Consider the following 19,248-nt stretch of genomic DNA (forward strand, 5'->3'; position numbering starts at 1 on the left):
AGAAAAAAGAAACTAATATCCAAGAAGTTAAACACAAGGCATTTATCTCCTATGTGATCTGGGTCAGACTGTCCTAGAATGCTACCTACAAAATCACCCAAGAAGATCAGGGTCCTAATATTTATCGAGTGCTACCAAGGTGCAAAGCGCTCGAATATATATTACCTTATTTAGTCCCCCCACCACACACATACACACATACACACAACTCTGAAAGGCGGTTATTATTAGCCCCCTTCTACCGATGTTGAAATAGACTCGGGTTTAGTAACCATGACAAGAGCACTGAAATGGTAAGTGGTATAGCCAGGAATTGAACCTACATCTACCCAACTATATAGTTCATGCTTTTCCCACCATTGTTTGTTGGGTACACCTCTGGGCAACTACATCAATTCGTATTTGATTAGTATTTGGTTAGTATACTGGCTGTCACCAGCATGGTCCATTGTAAATACCGACACAAATTTAGATTAACTAGTTTCTGCTTACCTTTTAGTCGAAGGGAATAATTAAAGTAGGAATAGCATTTTCAAAGTTTTAGTATTTTGAGGCCTGAATATAATAATCTCTCTCCATTGTTAAAGAATTGCTGTACTTGAGAGCCAGAGTAATAAAGCAGAGGGAGGAGGGGGCTTAAAGCATCATGAATAGGGGCACCTAGGTGGCTCATTTGGTAGTGTCTGCCTTTAGCTCAGGTCAGGATCCCAGAGTCCTGGGATCGAATCCTGTATCGGGTTCCCTACCCAGCAGAGAGCCTGCTTCTCCCTCTGCCTGCTGCTCTCCTAGCTGGTGGGCTCTCTCTCTCTCTCTCTGACAGAAAAAAAAAAAAAAAAAAAAACTTTAAAATTTTTTTTTAAAAAGCATCATGAATATATGCCAAATTCAATTCTCCCACCTATGTCATACAAGAGTCTCCTCAAGGTTTAGGGCAAGGTGATTTTTTAGTTCAAATCCCAGCTCTACTAATTTCTATTCAGCATATATAGTAAGCACTCAATAAATGTTAGTTATACTTATCAATAAACACCACAAGGAAAATTTATATGAGTATTACAGTATAGGAATTCCTGGGTGGAGAGGTGTTCCTGTAAAAATACATGTCACGATTTTTCACCTAAATCTGAATATCATTTAGGCCTCATGATGGTTCTTTTGTGAACATATGTTTTAATAATTTTTTTCCTCTTTTATCATCTGAGATTCATATGGGTAATGCTTATAGGTTTTTCCTTGTAACTCTTGTAAAGAATTAACCCAGAGTTAAGAGTGGTTAAGGTATTAGTGGAACAGGTTTTGATTATTGGCCTTTGTGCTGTATTTCACTTACGCAGCTGATTCATCTCTCCGAGTTTTTTTCCCTTCCCTCTTGTCTCAGGTCTGCCAAAACTAGCGGCTTACATTTTCTACCCTTTTAAGTAGTTCTGGAAGTTTGGAACTTGCGGCCCACATCAGCAAATTTGCCCTTTTGCATTTGGCAAGAATCGGAATTTGCCATGTGTTTTCAAGTAGAGGTGGGAGTATGGTGTTCTAGAGATTCATGTCAGCATGACTCTGGAAACAGCGATTGTTAGATAACCAGTGAATTGAAGCCAGAAAAGAGAACTGAGAACATTATTTCTGGAGCTCTTTATATCTGTAGATCTTTACAGATCTACAGATACATTGCTTTCCTTTTTAGGGTAAAATGATACACCTTTCAGAGGCATTATGTGTTATCATTCATTAATTAAAGGTTCAGGATAATTTGGTCTGAAATCTAAAGCACCCTAAACCCGATCTGGCTTATGCAATGTCTTTTTCTTAACTCCTTAAAATTGCAGCTGTGTATAATTGCTTGCTTTAAAGGTGGGAATTAGGTGATTGTACTCTTCCTTCCTCCTTCTTCCTCAAAACCCAGCTGAAAATAAATGTCGGTGGGCCTGGAGTAGGAGGTGCTGGGGAGCAGAGTGTAGGAGTGGAATTTAAATGTCCTTGTGTTAGCTGGTAGTGTATGTTCCTGAAAATATGGCTAGAAACATTTAATAGAATGTTATTGTATCTATGTGTGTGAATTTACAGATTACTGGAGTGAGAGTGACAAGGAAGAGGCAGATACTCCATCAACACCCAAACAGGACAGCCCTCCACCCCCCTACGATACATACCCACGGCCTCCCTCTGTAAGTTGCCAGCAGACATGTATGTAATTTGGCATCAGATTCTTTGATGATATCCATTCGTTCGTTAAAAACAGTCATGTAGTGAATTGCATGTCAGACCTCCGGATTCTTAAGAGGAAGGAAAATAGGGAGTCTAAAAGCAATAAGGGGAAAAAATATTTAAGTATGCAAAGACAGTTTAATCAGGAGAAACAGTCACCACAGATTCCAGGCATCAAATATCTGCCCAGGTTTATTAAAAAAAAAAAATCCTACTTGTGTCAGAGTAGCCTTCATGGAAATATGAGCAACAAAAATATTTCCTTAGAAAAAGGTATGTAAATGGACCTTATGTGTTTCCACACTAATAAAGTTCATTCCTGTGTCCTTCAGAAAAAACTCATAAAAATTAATATTACATCTGTATTGAACACATGTTTCAACATACATCTTTTTAGATAGTCATTGGTTCTAGATTAATGTATATGTTTATATGGTACTCCAGACTCCTTAAACCTGTGTACATTATTCTGCATATAGACTGTACTTTAATCTTTTAATGGGGTAAACAACTGTCCTGGTTTTCTTGGGACTATCCCACTTTATGCACATTTCCCATCCGAAGTACTAAGAGCATCTCAGTAGTGTCCCAGTTTCGACAATATATTGCATGGTTACGGCATCATAAGAGTCAGTTCTGCCTATCTTGGGACTGAGTCTTCCACACAGGAAATGGAAGCTGAATTTAGGTGACAACAGCAGTCAACCTAGTTATACCTCCATATTACTCTAGAGGATTTTAAATAAGAAAGGCACTACACAAGATGGTGACATAATTTGAGGCCACTTCTCAACCTTGGCTGTGCATAAGAATCACCTCTGGAACATTTTAGAAATGCAGATGCAGACATTAAATCAGTATATCTGGGGCTACAAACAGCTCACTGGACTAGACTATGGACCTTCCGTGAACAGGGACCCTGTTGGATTGATCTACACATCCCTGTGGTGTAGCACAGCACTGGCACTTAGTTACTAAGTGCGTAATAAATATTTCTGAAATAAGCAAATGGGCACTTTTTTGACCAATAACTAAAAGGGAAGCCACATTTTAGTAACAACTTTGGATGACAAAGTCTATTACCTAAGAATTTTTCCTATATGTATACACACTTTATTTAATGCAGCAGTTCACTGAGTGCAACAGAATGCAAGGATGAGCGATAAAAATGAAATCACAAACTCAGTGACAAGATATAGTTTATGTCATATTTTCCCTCTTCCCCTAAAACATCAGGGCCTGAATAATGCCTTTAAAATATTTCTGAAAGAGGAAGAAAGGGAAGCTGCAGCTTCATGACCAGCTCTTTAATCACAGCAGCATGGGGATTTCAAGAAAGAAACTATTTATGTTACTAACATGTGGGAAGATAAACTGCCCCCAGAAGATGCCACTTAACTTCTCCTTTAGCCCAAGGGGCAGTATGAACTTTCGCCTCAGCCAGGCTTGTCCTGACCACAGCTGCAGCCCCGTTTGCTGTGACCACATTTGATAAAGTTGGCTCCTTCTGCCAGAAAGGAGCCGGGCTGATCTGTTAGCTGCCAGAGCTAGAGTGAGCCTTGTCCCCAGCGGGGGCGCCTGCAAGTCCTTTACAGCATTCACTTGATACTATATGGTATGTTCCCAAACCTGAAATTCTGGGAATAAAATATCCCATTTTTCTTTTATGTTTATGTACCCTGAGGTGCCCATGCTCAAGGCAAATGCTAATCCCCACCAGGGTATAATCTCATCCTGCCTATATTTTTAACTCTTTACAAAGTGCCACAAATTGAGCAGACCCTAAGAAAGAGTTTCCTTGGCACCCATAGGAGGAGACATTCAGCTGTGAGGAAGAGGAGGGGTTCTGTCTGATTATAGGCATCTTGTTTTCACATCCAAAAGTCTCTCTCCTTGCCCTCAGCCCCAAACTCCATAAAATCCGGAAATATGAATTTGGCAACAATTGTTCACATTTCAAATGCATAGAGATTTTTAAAACTTCCGATTTGTGTTGTTGATTATTTCTTACGTAAGCATTCAGATTTTCTTATGCTTCATTGTAAAATTTCACATGTTAATATGTCAGATTTTTCATGAGAGTCTGGTAGAGCTGCATTTGAACACTCCACATCTCAGTCCCTTAAAAGATCAGCCAGGGCCCAACTTTGAGATGTCTGTGAACTTGACTAGTCATTAACTTAACTGGTAAATGTTAGCCGGTGGAAATCTGACTTGTGCCTTGCTGACAGATGTGGTCCGTTATTTCTATGAAGACTGACCAGAGGCTCCTTTCCACAGATGAGTTGTGCCAGTCCTTACGTGGAAGCAAAACACAGCCGGCTCTCTTCCACAGAGACCTCTCAGTCACAGTCCTCCCATGAGGAGTTTCGCCAGGAAGTGACCGGGAGCAGTGCGGTGTCCCCCATTCGCAAGACAGCCAGTCAGCGCCGCTCCTGGCAGGATTTAATCGAGACGCCCCTGACAAGCTCAGGATTACACTATCTTCAGACTCTACCCCTGGAGGATTCTGTCTTCTCTGACTCTGCGGCCATCTCCCCGGAGCACAGGCGGCAGTCCACTCTTCCGACTCAGAAGTGCCACCTACAGGATCACTATGGGCCGTACCCCCTGGCCGAGAGCGAGAGAATGCAAGTGTTAAATGGAAATGGGGGCAAGCCTCGAAGTTTTACTCTGCCTCGAGATAGCGGGTTCAACCACTGCTGTCTGAACGCGCCAGTTAGTGCCTGTGACCCGCAGGATGACGTGCAGCCCACAGAAGTGGAGGAAGAGGAGGAGGAGGAGGAGGAGGAAGGGGAGGCAGCAGGGGAAAACATAGGAGACAAAAGTAAGTATATTGGAGATGCTTAGCCTGTGTACACAGATTCCTAACCTTTTCAAACTGCTTATTTTAAGAAAATAGAATCTTGTTTCCCTTTTTTCTTAAAATAATGGTCTTGCTGCATAGGAAGTTAGGTATCCCTTGGAGTTTTTCTTTCAGACCTTGAGTAATGTGGGGGACAAAAGATGGATAACGAAACCTATATCCCAGGACACCCAAAGCTAGAGCCAGTGGTTTTCCCCAGTTACCCATTTGCCTTTTAAGGCCGATGATAGTCATTTCTTTTCCTTTTCATTCCTCCTCTTACCCACGTTCTTCTCCCTCGCATGCGTCATCCCTTTGGTCCACAGTCATTGTCCCCTGAGTTTGGGTTAAGAAACTAAACGCTTCATACAGGGTGTCAGCAGAACCTTGCTTGAATATGTAAGTGAATACACAGACACACACGTGCATGCACACACACACACACAACTTCCTTTTCCACCATTAAAAGATTTAAAGGAAAAATTCGGAAGGGTTTTCCAAGAAGAAATTTCAAACAGCACTTCTGTCAAGTCCAAATAGTTGAAAAAACCAGTTTCCCAAAAGCATTTATTTACTTTCTTGGTATGTATATCGATTGCAAAACTCAATTTATGTGAATCAACTCTTAAGAGAGACAAAGTCAATTAAGTAAATCCTCTGACTTGCTGGCATTAAGACTATGTTTACTAATTATCAAGTTCTTTATCCAACATCCCTTACCAAGCATCTGTTTCTAATTAATGTGCTACAACAGGCCAGAAACCCAGCTTATTTTTAAGGGAAAGGCTAAAACTCAGTTATTTTACTTAGAAAGAAAATCTAGGTTTGGCTATAAGTCCTGAATGTAAAATTACCCCCCCCCAAAACAATAGTGTTAAAGGGGTAGTATAAAACTGTTTGCATGTCTTTGTTCAAAACGAAGTTTGGGCCAGTTAGTGCAGATGTCCCAAGCCAATGTTGATAAAACCACAGTTGCTGGTCTGGTCCCACTAGGGCAGTGGATTTCTCTTTTTAAAGGATATAAGCAGAGTATATCCATCAGCCCATTTTGTGAGAAAATGAGTTTGACTGTGGGATATAGTACCATAAGTTCTTCATCATGACTGGAAAACAGCTCAGAGCTCACAGAGGACCAGCAGGTCAGGAGCCTCATCCCCATGTTAAGTTTGGCTTATTTAAAATGAGGCTCACTTTGGAGATGATTAACAAGAAAATATAGTAGACCTCCTTTTATGGGATGGATCTTCATTGCATTATTTAATGGGAATTCAATTATATCTTCTACCCTATATGAGTCTCTTGTAATAAAATTCATATGTTAATGCAGTTTCCACCTGAAATATATTTTAGCCATAATCTCCACAAGGAGCATTACAAAAGGTATACTATTGGTGCAGGAAATGGTAATTACCATCTGTTACCTGTCATGGCTTCCCAGCATTCACATTTATCAGAGATTATGGAAGAGTCTGGTGGAAGAAATACCTAGGAGCCACGTTAGGCCTCTGTAGGACTTCTGGCAAGGATGATGATACATTTTTACCATTACGATGTTTACCGAAATTAGTACATTGTTTTCTAAAATTTAAAGCTGAGTTAGAAACTGCGTTTCGACGGTCATCCAGGCGCTGCACGATGGCTCTAACTATGTGAGGTTTGTTCAGTATTGTACAAACAGAGCAGGGAAAATACTTTATCTCTGCTATTTTAAAATAAATTGTGTTGACATTTGCACAGCCCTCTGGACTAGAGAATTCTGTTCAGAAAACATCTCATGGCCGCAGGTAGAAGTCATTGATGCTATCTTTCTCGCTTAAGCCAGTTACTCCCCAGTTCCTCCTGGCCATGAGTGAGGGAGTACTGGAGAGGAGAAACCATATCCTCGAGCCTGAAAGACAAACCTGGGCCCACAGAGCATCCGTAGTTAGATGGCTTTCGAGTTTGCTCTTCCAGTGTCGCTTTTTGGCTGTTTGTTGACTGGATACATTTCTACCATATAGATGCACTCCTAAGTTGGTGGGTTTTTTCTTCAGTTTCCCAAATGAGTCAAGTGGGCAGTTATCCGGTATTATCCATCTCTTTCAGGGGCTCTTTTTCCGTGGAATAATTGGGATAAGGCCAAACAACCGTAGGAAGTGTATCCATAAATCTAGTACTGCACATTTTGCTTTTTGGTTCAATGTCGTGTGGCAGCTAATGCTGTTTCAGTCAGATCTGCTTCACTAGAGGTGGCTATGCACTGTCGTTCAGGACCCCATTTCTTTCTGGACATTTCCCCCAGATCTTGCTGCTTGATGTGTCAGTGTTCTTCAGACATTTCTCAGCAGAGCAGTGTGTTTCATGGTCGCCTAGTAGATGTTTTTTACTTAACGGAATGTATGTTTGCCTTCCTAACGATCGACTTTCTGCATTACTGTTTTTGACATTTAGGAATGTTCGAGTCGATGAACACACAATTTGAGAAACATCAGTTTTACAATCAGTGTTTTCAAAAGAATTTTTAAGGCCTGGCTAAGGGATGTCGTGTTCGTGACTGCCCCGGGTCAGCCATTAGGAGCAAGTATTCCAGGCTTCTTATCCAAATTGAGCTACTGGGTGTTCTATAGGAAGAGCCCAAATTATAGGCATGAAAGAAGCTGTGGCCACGCCATCAGACCTGAGAGCACTCGCTCTGCCCAGAGCACTCGCTCTGCCGCCCACAGCTTTGCCGGCTCCTGTGCGTGTTATAGTCGAGGCCCTGCAGTGGTGTGTTACTGTAAACCAGCCTGCTCGAGGCCAGCATTTGGTTTGACCTACTAAAGTGAACTTGCAGTAATCCAGTACAGACCTGCAGGGGAAATAAATTTTGTGTCTCCAGGTCCAAATATTTTTTCTCAGTTTATCAAGAAATTAAAAGTAGGAAGCGTCAGGCAAGTGGGCAGGAGTAATAGAATAAAATGTGAAAATATAGCCTATCTTCTGCTTTACAGATGAAGAACTATGTCATCAACCAAACTCCTCTCTTATCATTTATATTTACTTTAACTTTATATAGTATGATGTATATTATATAGTGCTCACAAGTTTACAAAGCAGTCTAAAAAGCAAGGTGTACCTAAATCGGTGACTTAGATTTTTTTTTTCAATTTCCCTGCTTATGAGGTATAAATTCAGCCTCCCTTAGGACAGTCTTCAATCTGTGTCCTCATGATTGGACTATGTTTTCTCTTATTTTGAAATTCAGTCATTTAACTGAATCATACTATGATTTTGCACAGGCTGAACTCATTTTGGTGTAAAATGAATGATATTAAAAGTACACAGATGAGACCTGTCTTGTTTTCCTTTGACTGAAATTCAGCTTGCATATTAATTATCCTGACCTACTTCACTGGCATTTGGGAGAAGACAAGTAATTTCCTATTATCCCAATTAGCAGTTTCAAAGCTTACTGAGATGTGGGCCTTCTAATACCTCAGTTAAATTAAATAATAAATTATGACTGCCTATGCAACTTCCATGGAATATAAATCATAAAAGTTGGACAAAATATAAAAATATACTTCATTCAGAAATCATCTGCCATAATAACACTGAAATACTGTTTTGGTTAATGCAGTTTGAAGTCTACTTGGAATGGCTCTTTTCTTAAACTGTCTAGTACACTGGACAGTTTAGATGAGGTTTTTCAAAAGCTTTATCCTTTTAATCCTACTGATTTCCCTCTTTACTAGCCGTACATTCTCGGTGCTTCCATGTACTTGATGAAGTTATAATGTGCTCTTTTTCATTGTCTTAGAGATAAACTACCAGTATTCTCACTTAATCTACACATTTATTAGCTTGCTCTTAGAAATCTAAAGCAAAACCCCGGGTGTTTTTGGTTTCGTTTTTGTTTTTTCCAGAAGTGGAAGGGCGGATAAAATCTGTCAGCTTGTAGCTACAATGCACATTAGGTTACCTGCCGAGATACTGACTAATGCTTCCAAAGTGGGATTCTCTAAGAAATGTATTTTTAAGTAATTTTTTTAATCTAAACCTCCTTTGTACAACATTGGTAAGTTAAGAGCTATGTAAAATATGCAGCTCAATGGCCTAATATCTTGAATTATTGAGGCAGAGAGGATGGATAATGACTACCAATACAGGGCAGAAGAAGATTAATCCTCTTCAATCATTTTAAGGGTCCTAGAGTAATTTCCTGAAGAGTCTTTAAAAGCTATGAATTTTATTTTTAAGAACATCCAGGTACAAAGTATGTGGGCAAGGGGAAGATATTCCTAGAATATGAAACTGCACAAAAGGAAAAGAGAAGCAAGTTGAAAATGAAAGTGTTACAGCACATTTTACTGTTTTATCGATTGTTGAGATCAATTATGCACAAAGAATTTAGAAGGGCATAATCACCACTAATATCTTCAGTTACAGTTCAGGTCTAAAGGAAAGAGATGGGAAAGCTATATGAGGAATATGAATAAAAAGACATGTGTTAAAATCAGAGAAAAAATAGCAGAGAACCCTAAATACGACACTTCTGTAAAGTTTAAGGGCATTATGCTTGGCTTGTTATGTAACAAGTATATATAAAGAACACAGAAAAATCTAGAAAGTATTAAACAAATATTCTCTTAATACCATATTTTCTTGAAGATTAGATATAGAGTCTAACTAAAATGCTGATACTGGTTATAGTTTGGATTTGTAATGACACCTCACTCAGTTGTTGACTTAAATGATGAGGAAATATTATTATCATTGAGAAGTTCAGAGGTGGGTTGATCTGGAGTGAATTTTGTGGCTCTACCGTGTCAGGCCTCTCAGCTAATTTTCTGTAATGCCAACAGCTCTAGGCATCACTTCTTATAAGACAGCGTCCCGAGAGCCAAAGACCAGCATCTAGGGCACCCTAACTTTAGTCTTCTTTGTAAGAGCAAGGAAAAATTTTCCTACATCCTTCCAACAGACTTAGCTCCCTATTGCATTGGCCAGAATTGCATCATACACCCAAAGAGCAAGGGAAATGGAATAACTATGAGTAGTTGAGACTAACCTTGATTTGTTTTTAAGGCCATAAAGAAAAAAATGTTGTCATTTTTTTGACAAAGAAAAAACCGCTTGTCATTACTATCCATATGAGCCTCTCCACTGTTACGTATGTTACATCTGCAAACAAATTTGTTCAAGCAGGGTGGCACTCTTTTAATGTGTGTGTGTGTGTGTGTGTGTGTGTGTGTGCAAACATATACCCCAGATCACATCACATCATTTAAGTCTTGGCACTAACGAAAGGTTTCATATCTAAAAGGGGATACATATTATGTAAACTGAAAATACAGCAAGTTAGAAGGAATTATTGTTGACTTTTGAAATGAATAAGCATATTTTCCTATAAACACTAAGTGATCAGAACTTAGAATACAGTCTCTGAATATATTTCTCAGTTGAAATCCTTGCTTTGTCACTCTACCACTTGTAAGTGGTATGATGGATCAAGTTATTTCACACCTTCTTCATGTGTACATCATGTAGTAGCAGTACCCGAGGTTTTATATGGATCAAATGAGGCAACGGCAGAAAGCACTTAGTTTCCATATGTGACACACTGTAAGTCTTGAAATAAATTTTTTATAATTGTGTAATTTATATAGATTTTATGCATATTTGGATTTAGGCAATAAGGGCAATTATAATACTTAAATAGTGAATTAATCCTGGCAAACCTCAGTAAATAACATGTACCTGACTGCGTGCCCTGACTTTGTTCAGTTCCAGCTACTGAGTTAAGCCATATGAGTTGCTGTTTTTGTAGGTCAAAATGATGAAATATCAGCGATTTTGTACATTTCAACATAATACATTAGCCATATCCTAGGAGCTAAAATAGAACTGTCCCTCACTTTACATTCTTATCACTCACTATTCCTTTCCTTTTTGACTTTGGACATTTGGGAACCCAAAAGAAAACTTGTGTTCCAAATAACAATAACTATATATCTATTTACTGAAATGAGTTTATAGATGCCATGAGGGTCTCAGTACACATATTTTCCCCTCAGAGGGTTCTACTCTGACAACCCAGTCTGACCCAGAGGACCCCCTCACCACCATAACCACCACCATTCATTCTTTGAAATATTGCCCCCTCTTTTATAATCTTCACAGCTTTATCACTCTGAGTATAATATCAAATATTATTCACTGATTTATTTTCCATCTCCACCCACCAGAATGTAAGTTTCTGAAGAGCAGAGATTTTATTCCTGTTTTGTACACCTGGTGCCTAAAATGATATATGGCCCCTGGTAGGCCAGACACTATTGGATGAATGAATGAATGAGTAAAGTGAATGAATAAATAATAGCTAACCCCTTTTGTCACCACTTTTTTCCATTTTATTACATAATAGTAATATGATTCACTGAAGTTAATGTTTTATCCATTGTGTGACATAAAACAGGAATAAAACCATTGCAGAATCCTTCATGTTGGGTATTTTGTAAAGAGAAGGACAGTACTGCATGGCCGGCATACCCTCTTCATGCTGGACACCACAAAGCTGGGGTGTGAATAATTAGAATTACTGCTTTTTGTGTTATGGCTCACTGAGAGTCACCTTCTCTACTACTGAAACCCTACCCTCCCAGTTTAATCCCATTTCAAAGATGAAGGCCACAAGAATAGGACATGTGAGAGAACCAGTTCGTGGTTAGAAACCAGATCTTCCAGCACCCCTGGGCAGTTGTTTTCCTCCCAAAATCTACTGTCTGCCAAGGCAGACTGGCTCCCTGGGTGGATGAAGCAACCTAGTTTCGTCCTGTTTCCTTTGTAAAATGGTAGCTACTGCAACTTGTACTTGGGTGAACAGCCAATAGGCCTGCATTTGCCAGGAAAACAGTCTCACGAATGTTCCTAAGCCAGGAAGCCAGATTTAAATGGCAAAATAATGAATTCTCGATGCTACAGTGTCACACCAGCAGAGGATGTGAGCAGATAAGAACTGAAGTTCACATAAAAGAATGACGGTCCCTTGCCAGTGTAGGTAAGACAAGCTAGGATTTACAGTTTCGCTTGCTACTAGTTTCATGCATCAGGAAAGCAAACTGCTTTTTTTCAGGTCAGTAATGTCATATTGTCAGGTTCTCAAGTAGAATAATTTCTAGCTTATTTTATGAGAATATGTCCTAAGTTCAATGCCCTTTACCTTGGCCACCCTTGCCAGAGAAACCTGAAGATCCCAAAAGCTTCCCTTTCTTCAGTTTGCATGATATCCCCCTCCTATGCTTAGTAACTACTGGAAGGTGGGAGATAAAGACATAGCGGGATTGCACCCAAAAACATAGATTGGAAGTTTCTCAGTTTCCCCATGTTTTTCATTTATTCTTTTGATTGAAAAGTAATAACTTGTTTATTGCTAAGTAAATAAAACAATGGTAAAAATAAAAAACAACCCACTCTCCTCACTCTCCAGAGGTAACTTCTGTTCAAAGTTAAGGTTTTAAAAATTCATTCTTATATGAATTTGTTTTCTTTCTGTATCTTTTTCCTGTCACTCAAAAAAAGGTAATTTTTCCTCAGAAACTCTTTTGATAATGACCATACTTTATAATAGAAGCAACAGTCTTGTGACAAAACTTCCATGCCGCCTCAGAACCTGGCCCCATCCCAGCATGTCCCCCTAGAAAATGCAGCAGTTACTTGTTGACCTTTTCAAAAACGATGGGAGGAGAAATGTGAGAAGAAATGACAATAGCTGTACGTGCACACTTACACGCTCTGATACACATCCCCATGCTCATGTATCAGAAGCTCATGGCCAACCTGCCTAATGCCTTGGTGCCATAAGACTTTTGCCTGGCCTTCTTAAGGAAGGTCTTCCAGTAATGTCATATGATCCCAAAACACTGCACTGAAAACAGCTAAGCCAGAGACAGCTAGGTAAAAAGCATAGCAAGTCTAACCTCTGAAAACTAGAATTTAGAACTCAAGAGATGGGCTTCAGAACCACTGTACCTGGTGGTCAGAGTTTACCTATAGCTTCTGGTTTTAAGTTATAAAATACTTATAAAATATTAAAATACTTATGAAATATTAAAATACTATATAACCCTTCTACTAAATCATCTTCCTATTTTTTCCAGTGTTCTCACCAGCTCCCTTCTTCTGGCCTTTCTTATGTTAGGCCATAAGCACATCTTAGTGCTAATAGTTGGTCTTCCATAGCTCTGTCTGTTATACTCTGAAACTTTTCCTTTAATGGAAAAATATTCTTACTATGCCATTCAATAAGGGGGAAAGTGCCTGTTACTATATATTTTAAATACAGAAGTTGGTCATAAAAAAGTATTTTAATATTTAAACCTCATGCTTGATAACTTCTAGAAGGTTCTTACCTCAGGAATGTAATATGACAATTTCATATGCACATGTTTCTATTACGAGCACAAAGTATGCCAATGAAATCAGCTTTGAGTTATTTCGCTGAAGTTGTACAATACTTGAAAATAAGAATGACAGTTATTGGGATATATGGGTGGCTCAGTCGGTTAAGTGTCTGCCTTCGGCTCAGGTCATAATGCCAGGGTCCTGGGATCGAGTCCCACATCGGGCTCCCAGCTCTGCGGGGAGCCTGCTTCTCCCTCTGCCTGCTGCTCCCCCTGTTTGAGCTTGCTCATTCTTTCTGTCTCTCCGACAAATAAATAAATAAAATCTTTTTTTAAAAAAGAATGACAGTTATTAAACTCATGGATTCAGTTCAGAGCTACAAATTCTTTAACTTTCTTAGTCATTGATCCCCTAACATTCATTATCTAGATTTAGCTTACTAAAATGTAAACTAAGCGTCCATCTTGTTGTTTGGTTTGCTGTTAGCAATATGTAGTCTGTTTAGTTCTAAGCATGTGTTCATTTATTCCTATTCACTTATTTGACATTTATTGTTTGTTTACTACATACCAGATAGTTTTTTAAGAGTTTATCTTCCATAGCTCTTCATATGTCTGCTTACAACAAAAATTAGTGCATTGTCTTCGAGAAATAAGAAAGGTCTTTCTGATAACATGAAACAGAATAAACAATTTAAAGTTTGCAGCATCTCTATTGTCTTGTGCCAGTCACTTTCCTAAGTAACCAAATAATAATCTTATAAAAATTATTCTTTGAGAGATGGCATATATTCTGTGTTCATGTTAAGGTACTTATCACTTATGCAGAATTAATAAAACTGCTTGGAATCAGATCAGATCACTTCTAAAGCGATTTCATCTTTGGCTCATTCCTTAGACGTTATGGTTGGGACACTTGCATTCCAGTTGCCCAACTATACTGACAAACACAAATCAGATGTCCAACAATCCTCATTGATTTGTACTATGCACCTTGGAAGCATCTTCTCAGTCATCAAAGGAATACTGATCTATGGTCAGTATAATATGATAGTGGCCCTAATACTATACTGGCATAGTAATATACTGACCATAGATTAATATTCCTTTCATGACTGAGAAGATGCTTCTTCATTTTACAGCACAACTAACATGGAGTTGAATTATCAGAAAAACCTACCAGTGTTAGCAGAGTGCCAAATACAGAAAATCATACTGTATTTCGATTCTCTATTTTAGGGAAACTTGAACCTTAGTATTTTAAACCGTTTTTCGCTTTCTTCCACATTTATAACCCCTAATTTTCCACAGTTTTGAATGTGATATTTTTATTGTGCTATTTCTTTTTTTGGTAAATCATTCATAGAATATTTTCACTTCATGCCTAAGATCTATTCATTTAAGACCTCCAAATTTTCTCATCCACGACTTTATTGGCTTCCTTAGCTACAATTTTTTTCCTTAAATTATTGTTGTGGTTTTTGTTGGCCTAATTTAGAGTCTATTCTGGAAGTTAGAAAATGGAAACTCTAAAACAGTCATCCACTTTAGGATTCTTGGTGAGAGAAAATAGCCCACAACTTGATATCACTGAACTTAAATTTTATACCTTTTACCTTGAACATCTCTGCTGTTTTCTCCTTGTTCTTTAACAATACCAGTACACAGGGGGGGGGTTTTCATGCCTTTTCTAAAAAGAATAGGGAGGAGGGCCGCCTGGAATCACTGTGGCTTTAACACAACCCTTCTGCCAACTCTGACAGTAAGCCCCACCCCTCACTTTGTACTCTATTGTCGACTTACACCGTATGCATGTGCTGGGCAGCCATCCCTTGATTTAGCATCCTGGGTTCTAAGACTCTTTTAGTAACATAATTGGAAGAAGTTTTGCCCCGGCACAGGAGGTGGGAAAGATGTTTACCATTCCAAAGATAATTCTGTACAAATGCTGAAGATCTTTGCTGAATAATTAAGTGAAAAGTTCGGCTTTACTTTGAATGCTTCTTTAAATATGTAACAACTTTGTGGACATTTTCTGGGTATGTGCTACTGTGAATAGTGTCTCTCTGGTTAATACTATAGAACTCATTTTAAATGCTTTATGTTAAGGTAAAGAATTCATTTAATAGATAAATTGGTTTTTTTACTAGAGAAGGCATATGACATGTGCCATGCTATATGTAAATATGCAGAAAAACTAGCCATCTCAACATAGAACTTAGACTTTGAAATATTCATTTTCCCACTTCATACAGAAATACTCTTTATACACTTTGAAAATTGTTATTGAGACTCTGCTTGGATACTTCAGGCACTCCGAGCTTACTGCCCCCAGGCAGGGTAACTCATGTTGGACAGCTGTAATTAAAAATTCTCCGTTGTATTGATATGAAAGCTGACTTTCTTCAAATTTTCCACTCACGGATCTTGACATCACAACTTAGAAAACTACAGAGCAAGTATGTAAATGGCTGACATGTGGAAGAGGGCTAAGACAGTCTTTGAAGTTTCAGAAGGCATAGTAGGTACAAGGTACAGAGGAGCTTTTTGATTGATATGAGGAGGAAATGTTCCAATGGTTGCACTTGCCCATGAATGGAATAAATGGTCTTGTCAGTTTGGTGGGCTCCCCATTACTCAATGTTTAAGAGTGGGCTGAGTAACCAGCTACCAGTTAGGGCTTCCCAAGCTAATTGGGACACTTGAACCTGATGGTTTCTTCGATCTCTAAAGTTTCATGGATCTCTTCAGTGTAATGGCATTGCTTTTGCTCTCACCACAGTGCCCTGTACATTGTACATGTCCAAAACTATACAGTGGAATTTTATTATCTAAGATATTTTGTGTTGTCTCATCTCAGAACTGAATGTATATAACCACCTTAACTTTATCACGAGTCCTAGATAATTCAGTGTCCTGATGACCTTCATCTGTATGCCTTGTTTCTTTTTAGTGTCCCCACGCCAAGTGCATTGGAACTATTACAGTACTTTATTCATAAGGATATCATGCGAAATTTAATCATATGCAGGACACGCTCACTGCTCTTGGCTTTCCTCTTGTCTCCCAAACTAGAGATACTGTCCAGAAAGGAAAAGCGAGTTTAAAATGCTCCATTTGTGTTGAATCCACATTGGTCCTTCCATTGAAATTTAAAAATGAAACTCCTCCCAATCACATCATATTCTAAAATGTTTCCATGTATCTATATCAGATCTATCATTTAGTTCTCTGTAGAATCCATGCTGGGTTTGTTTTTTGGATAGGAGAACTCTCTTTAAGCAATAAATTTTGAGGGATTCTGAGAATGGCCCTGAGATAATTTCCAAAAAGTTTGTTCAGTTTCTAAAATTTTTCTGCTGGTTCAAAGAGACCACAAAGTGGGTCTTAGTAGTCTCTTACCTTGAGAAGCACTTCTTTTTTAAATTTCCTAAGTACGGAGAATTTTCCCCATGTAGGAAAAGCGTAAAATATTTTTGAAGCAAGATGTTTCTACTTTCTTGTGTCATTTATTTTTTCTTATTTTTTTTAAACTCTGTCTCCAGTTTTTTCAGAAGCCTCAGCTGAACATTTGCCTTCCTTACACTCTTCTTATAAGGAATCAGTATCTTCTGTTTGTTCATTTCTAGTAGCCTCCTCTTCCCTCTTTTATAGAGATACTCCATCTATAGTTTTTTCTAAGGAATCTCCTTGTAACTACCTTGACTTCAGATGCATCTCCTTTCCCTCACTTATTGGAACAGTTTACATTTGTATTGCTGGAATTTCATTTTTTTAAACTACAGACCATTGAAAACTCGTATTTGTCTAAAGTTTTAAAATCCTATTTGTTATCACCTAGGAAATAGTATGTGTTTTCTCTCCTCACCACTAGAAAAACAAAAGCAAGGGACGCCTGGGTGGTCAGTTGCTTAAGTGTCTGTCTTCAGCTCAGGTCGTGATCTCAGGGTCCTGGGATCAAGCCCTGCTCAATGGGGAGTGTGTTTCTCCCTCTCCCTCTGCCACTGCTCATCCTCTCTCTCTCTCTCTCTCTCACTCTCTCTCTTCTCCTCCCTCCCCCTCTCTCAAATAAAAAAATAAAATATTTTTTTAAAAAGAAAAAGAAAAACCCCAAAATTCTAGGTCTTCTTCTGGTCCCCTGCATGTCTCAAGTACCGCTTAGTTCTTCCCTGTGGTTCAATGTTAGATCGCAAATACATTTTACTCATGTCTTTATATTTTTGATTCATGAAAGAATCAGGGCTTTATGCATGCAGCAGTTACTTACGTGTATTCATCTCATTTTAATGCATTCCTCTTATAGTTAGTATATTGGTGATAAGCAAAAATATTAGAGCTTACATAATATCATTTGTTTTTTCCTCTTCAGAAAGTTTCATACTGACCCACCAGCTTTTATTCTGCAAATAAGGGGGAAAGTAGATATAAAAATCAGGTGACCTCATTACAACCTTTGCAGAATTTTTAATCCTTTGTTGTTACATTCCTCAACTTATACCTGAATGTGTCAACATAGAGTATTAGAACCATACAGACCTTGGCTGTCTACAAAAGTTAGTAAGAGTAAAGAAATCAGAATAACAGAGATTTCTACTAATTTACTGTTTTAGACCAGAGTCCTATCCCTGATCAACCATATTTCTTGGTCAACTGAATTCAGTCTTTCCTAAGAATTATCATTTCTACATTGTAACCCAACTCACAGCCCCTATAGCTTCAAATTATAGAAACAAGTTACATTCACACCTCTTCATGTTAAGCTCTCTTTATAAAACAGTAAAGTGTTGGTAGCAAAAAACTACACTATCAGTCTATGCTGTAAAAAGATTATTGGGTGACATTTGAATATTTCTGTTTATTAGATTACTTGCTGTAGTGGTCCAGTGCTAGATATGTGCTGCCTGTGTATAAAGGACAAGGTTATTTCTTGAAGGTGATCTCTTTGTTATGGTTTTTAGAGAACACATGGTAAGAGTTTATAGCATGTGATTTAATGAAAAGTAATGTTGTTCCATTGTCCATGTTCCTTGAAATTTTCACACAAAGCCAGAGCTGTATCTCCCAACTGAATAATTAACATATCTGATAGTAAAAACAAAAGAACTAGATTTAGCCCTTCAAAAATTACATGCCTATAGTTCATTGATCATGTGTATACTAAACAAGGTTTATAGCCTGTTCTTCATTGTTATGGAACCAAGACTAAATAAATACTAAATACAACTATTTTAGGGATTTATAGCTTACAAAAGTACTGTGTATACCATTGGAAGAAGAAAGACATAGGTGTCCAAGAATTGGTTTCTTATAAATTGTAATGTGGAGAATGAAAAAGAGAATGGAATAACTTTTCCTTTATAATTCTAGCCAAAATTTAGCAATCCCACCTATTAAATTGAGCAGTGCATTTATTAGTAACTTTCAGGTTTTTAGAGTTTAATAAACACACCCCAACAGTGATAATGAAGGAGGCAGATTACACGAGTGACCCACTGTTTAAACATCAGTAATATTTCCACTGGTGATATCAAATCACAGTGTTCAATTTATGAAATGTGTAAAGAAGTTCTATGCATTACTGATATTCAGAAATATCTTCTTAGTATATTGAGATGATTGACAACAAACCAGGAGTTTTAAGCCAGTTAAACTATTTTCACAAAATGCAGAGCTGTTCTATTTCACTGTGTCTTAAGTTTAAAAGAGAAAGAAAAAGAAGGAAAAAAGACATAATACAGTTTGTTTTACTTGACAGTCATCGAAAACCTACTAAACAGGGCTTGGTTAACATCCCAAAGGTGAATCATAAAAGCAGTCATAAACCAGATGTTTTTAACACAG

The 19,248-nt window shown here is 38.2% G+C and overlaps 1 protein-coding gene across 5 annotated transcripts in view; it reads left to right on the top strand.

The window, feature by feature from the left end:
- CNKSR2 (connector enhancer of kinase suppressor of Ras 2) overlaps positions 1-19,248 on the top strand; it is a 279,802-nt gene that overhangs the window by 230,894 nt on the left and 29,660 nt on the right. For all 5 annotated transcript variants that reach the window (XM_032840743.1, XM_032840740.1, XM_032840741.1 and 2 more), the window contains 2 exons: positions 2,062-2,162; positions 4,483-5,029. In XM_032840743.1, coding sequence (XP_032696634.1) covers positions 2,062-2,162; positions 4,483-5,029 — 648 coding nt within the window. The remainder of the gene's footprint in view (positions 1-2,061; positions 2,163-4,482; positions 5,030-19,248) is intronic.

This window comes from Lontra canadensis, unplaced genomic scaffold, assembly GCF_010015895.1.
Source record: "Lontra canadensis isolate GAN:19392208 unplaced genomic scaffold, GSC_riverotter_1.0 scaffold116, whole genome shotgun sequence".
Lineage (NCBI taxonomy): Eukaryota > Metazoa > Chordata > Mammalia > Carnivora > Mustelidae > Lontra > Lontra canadensis.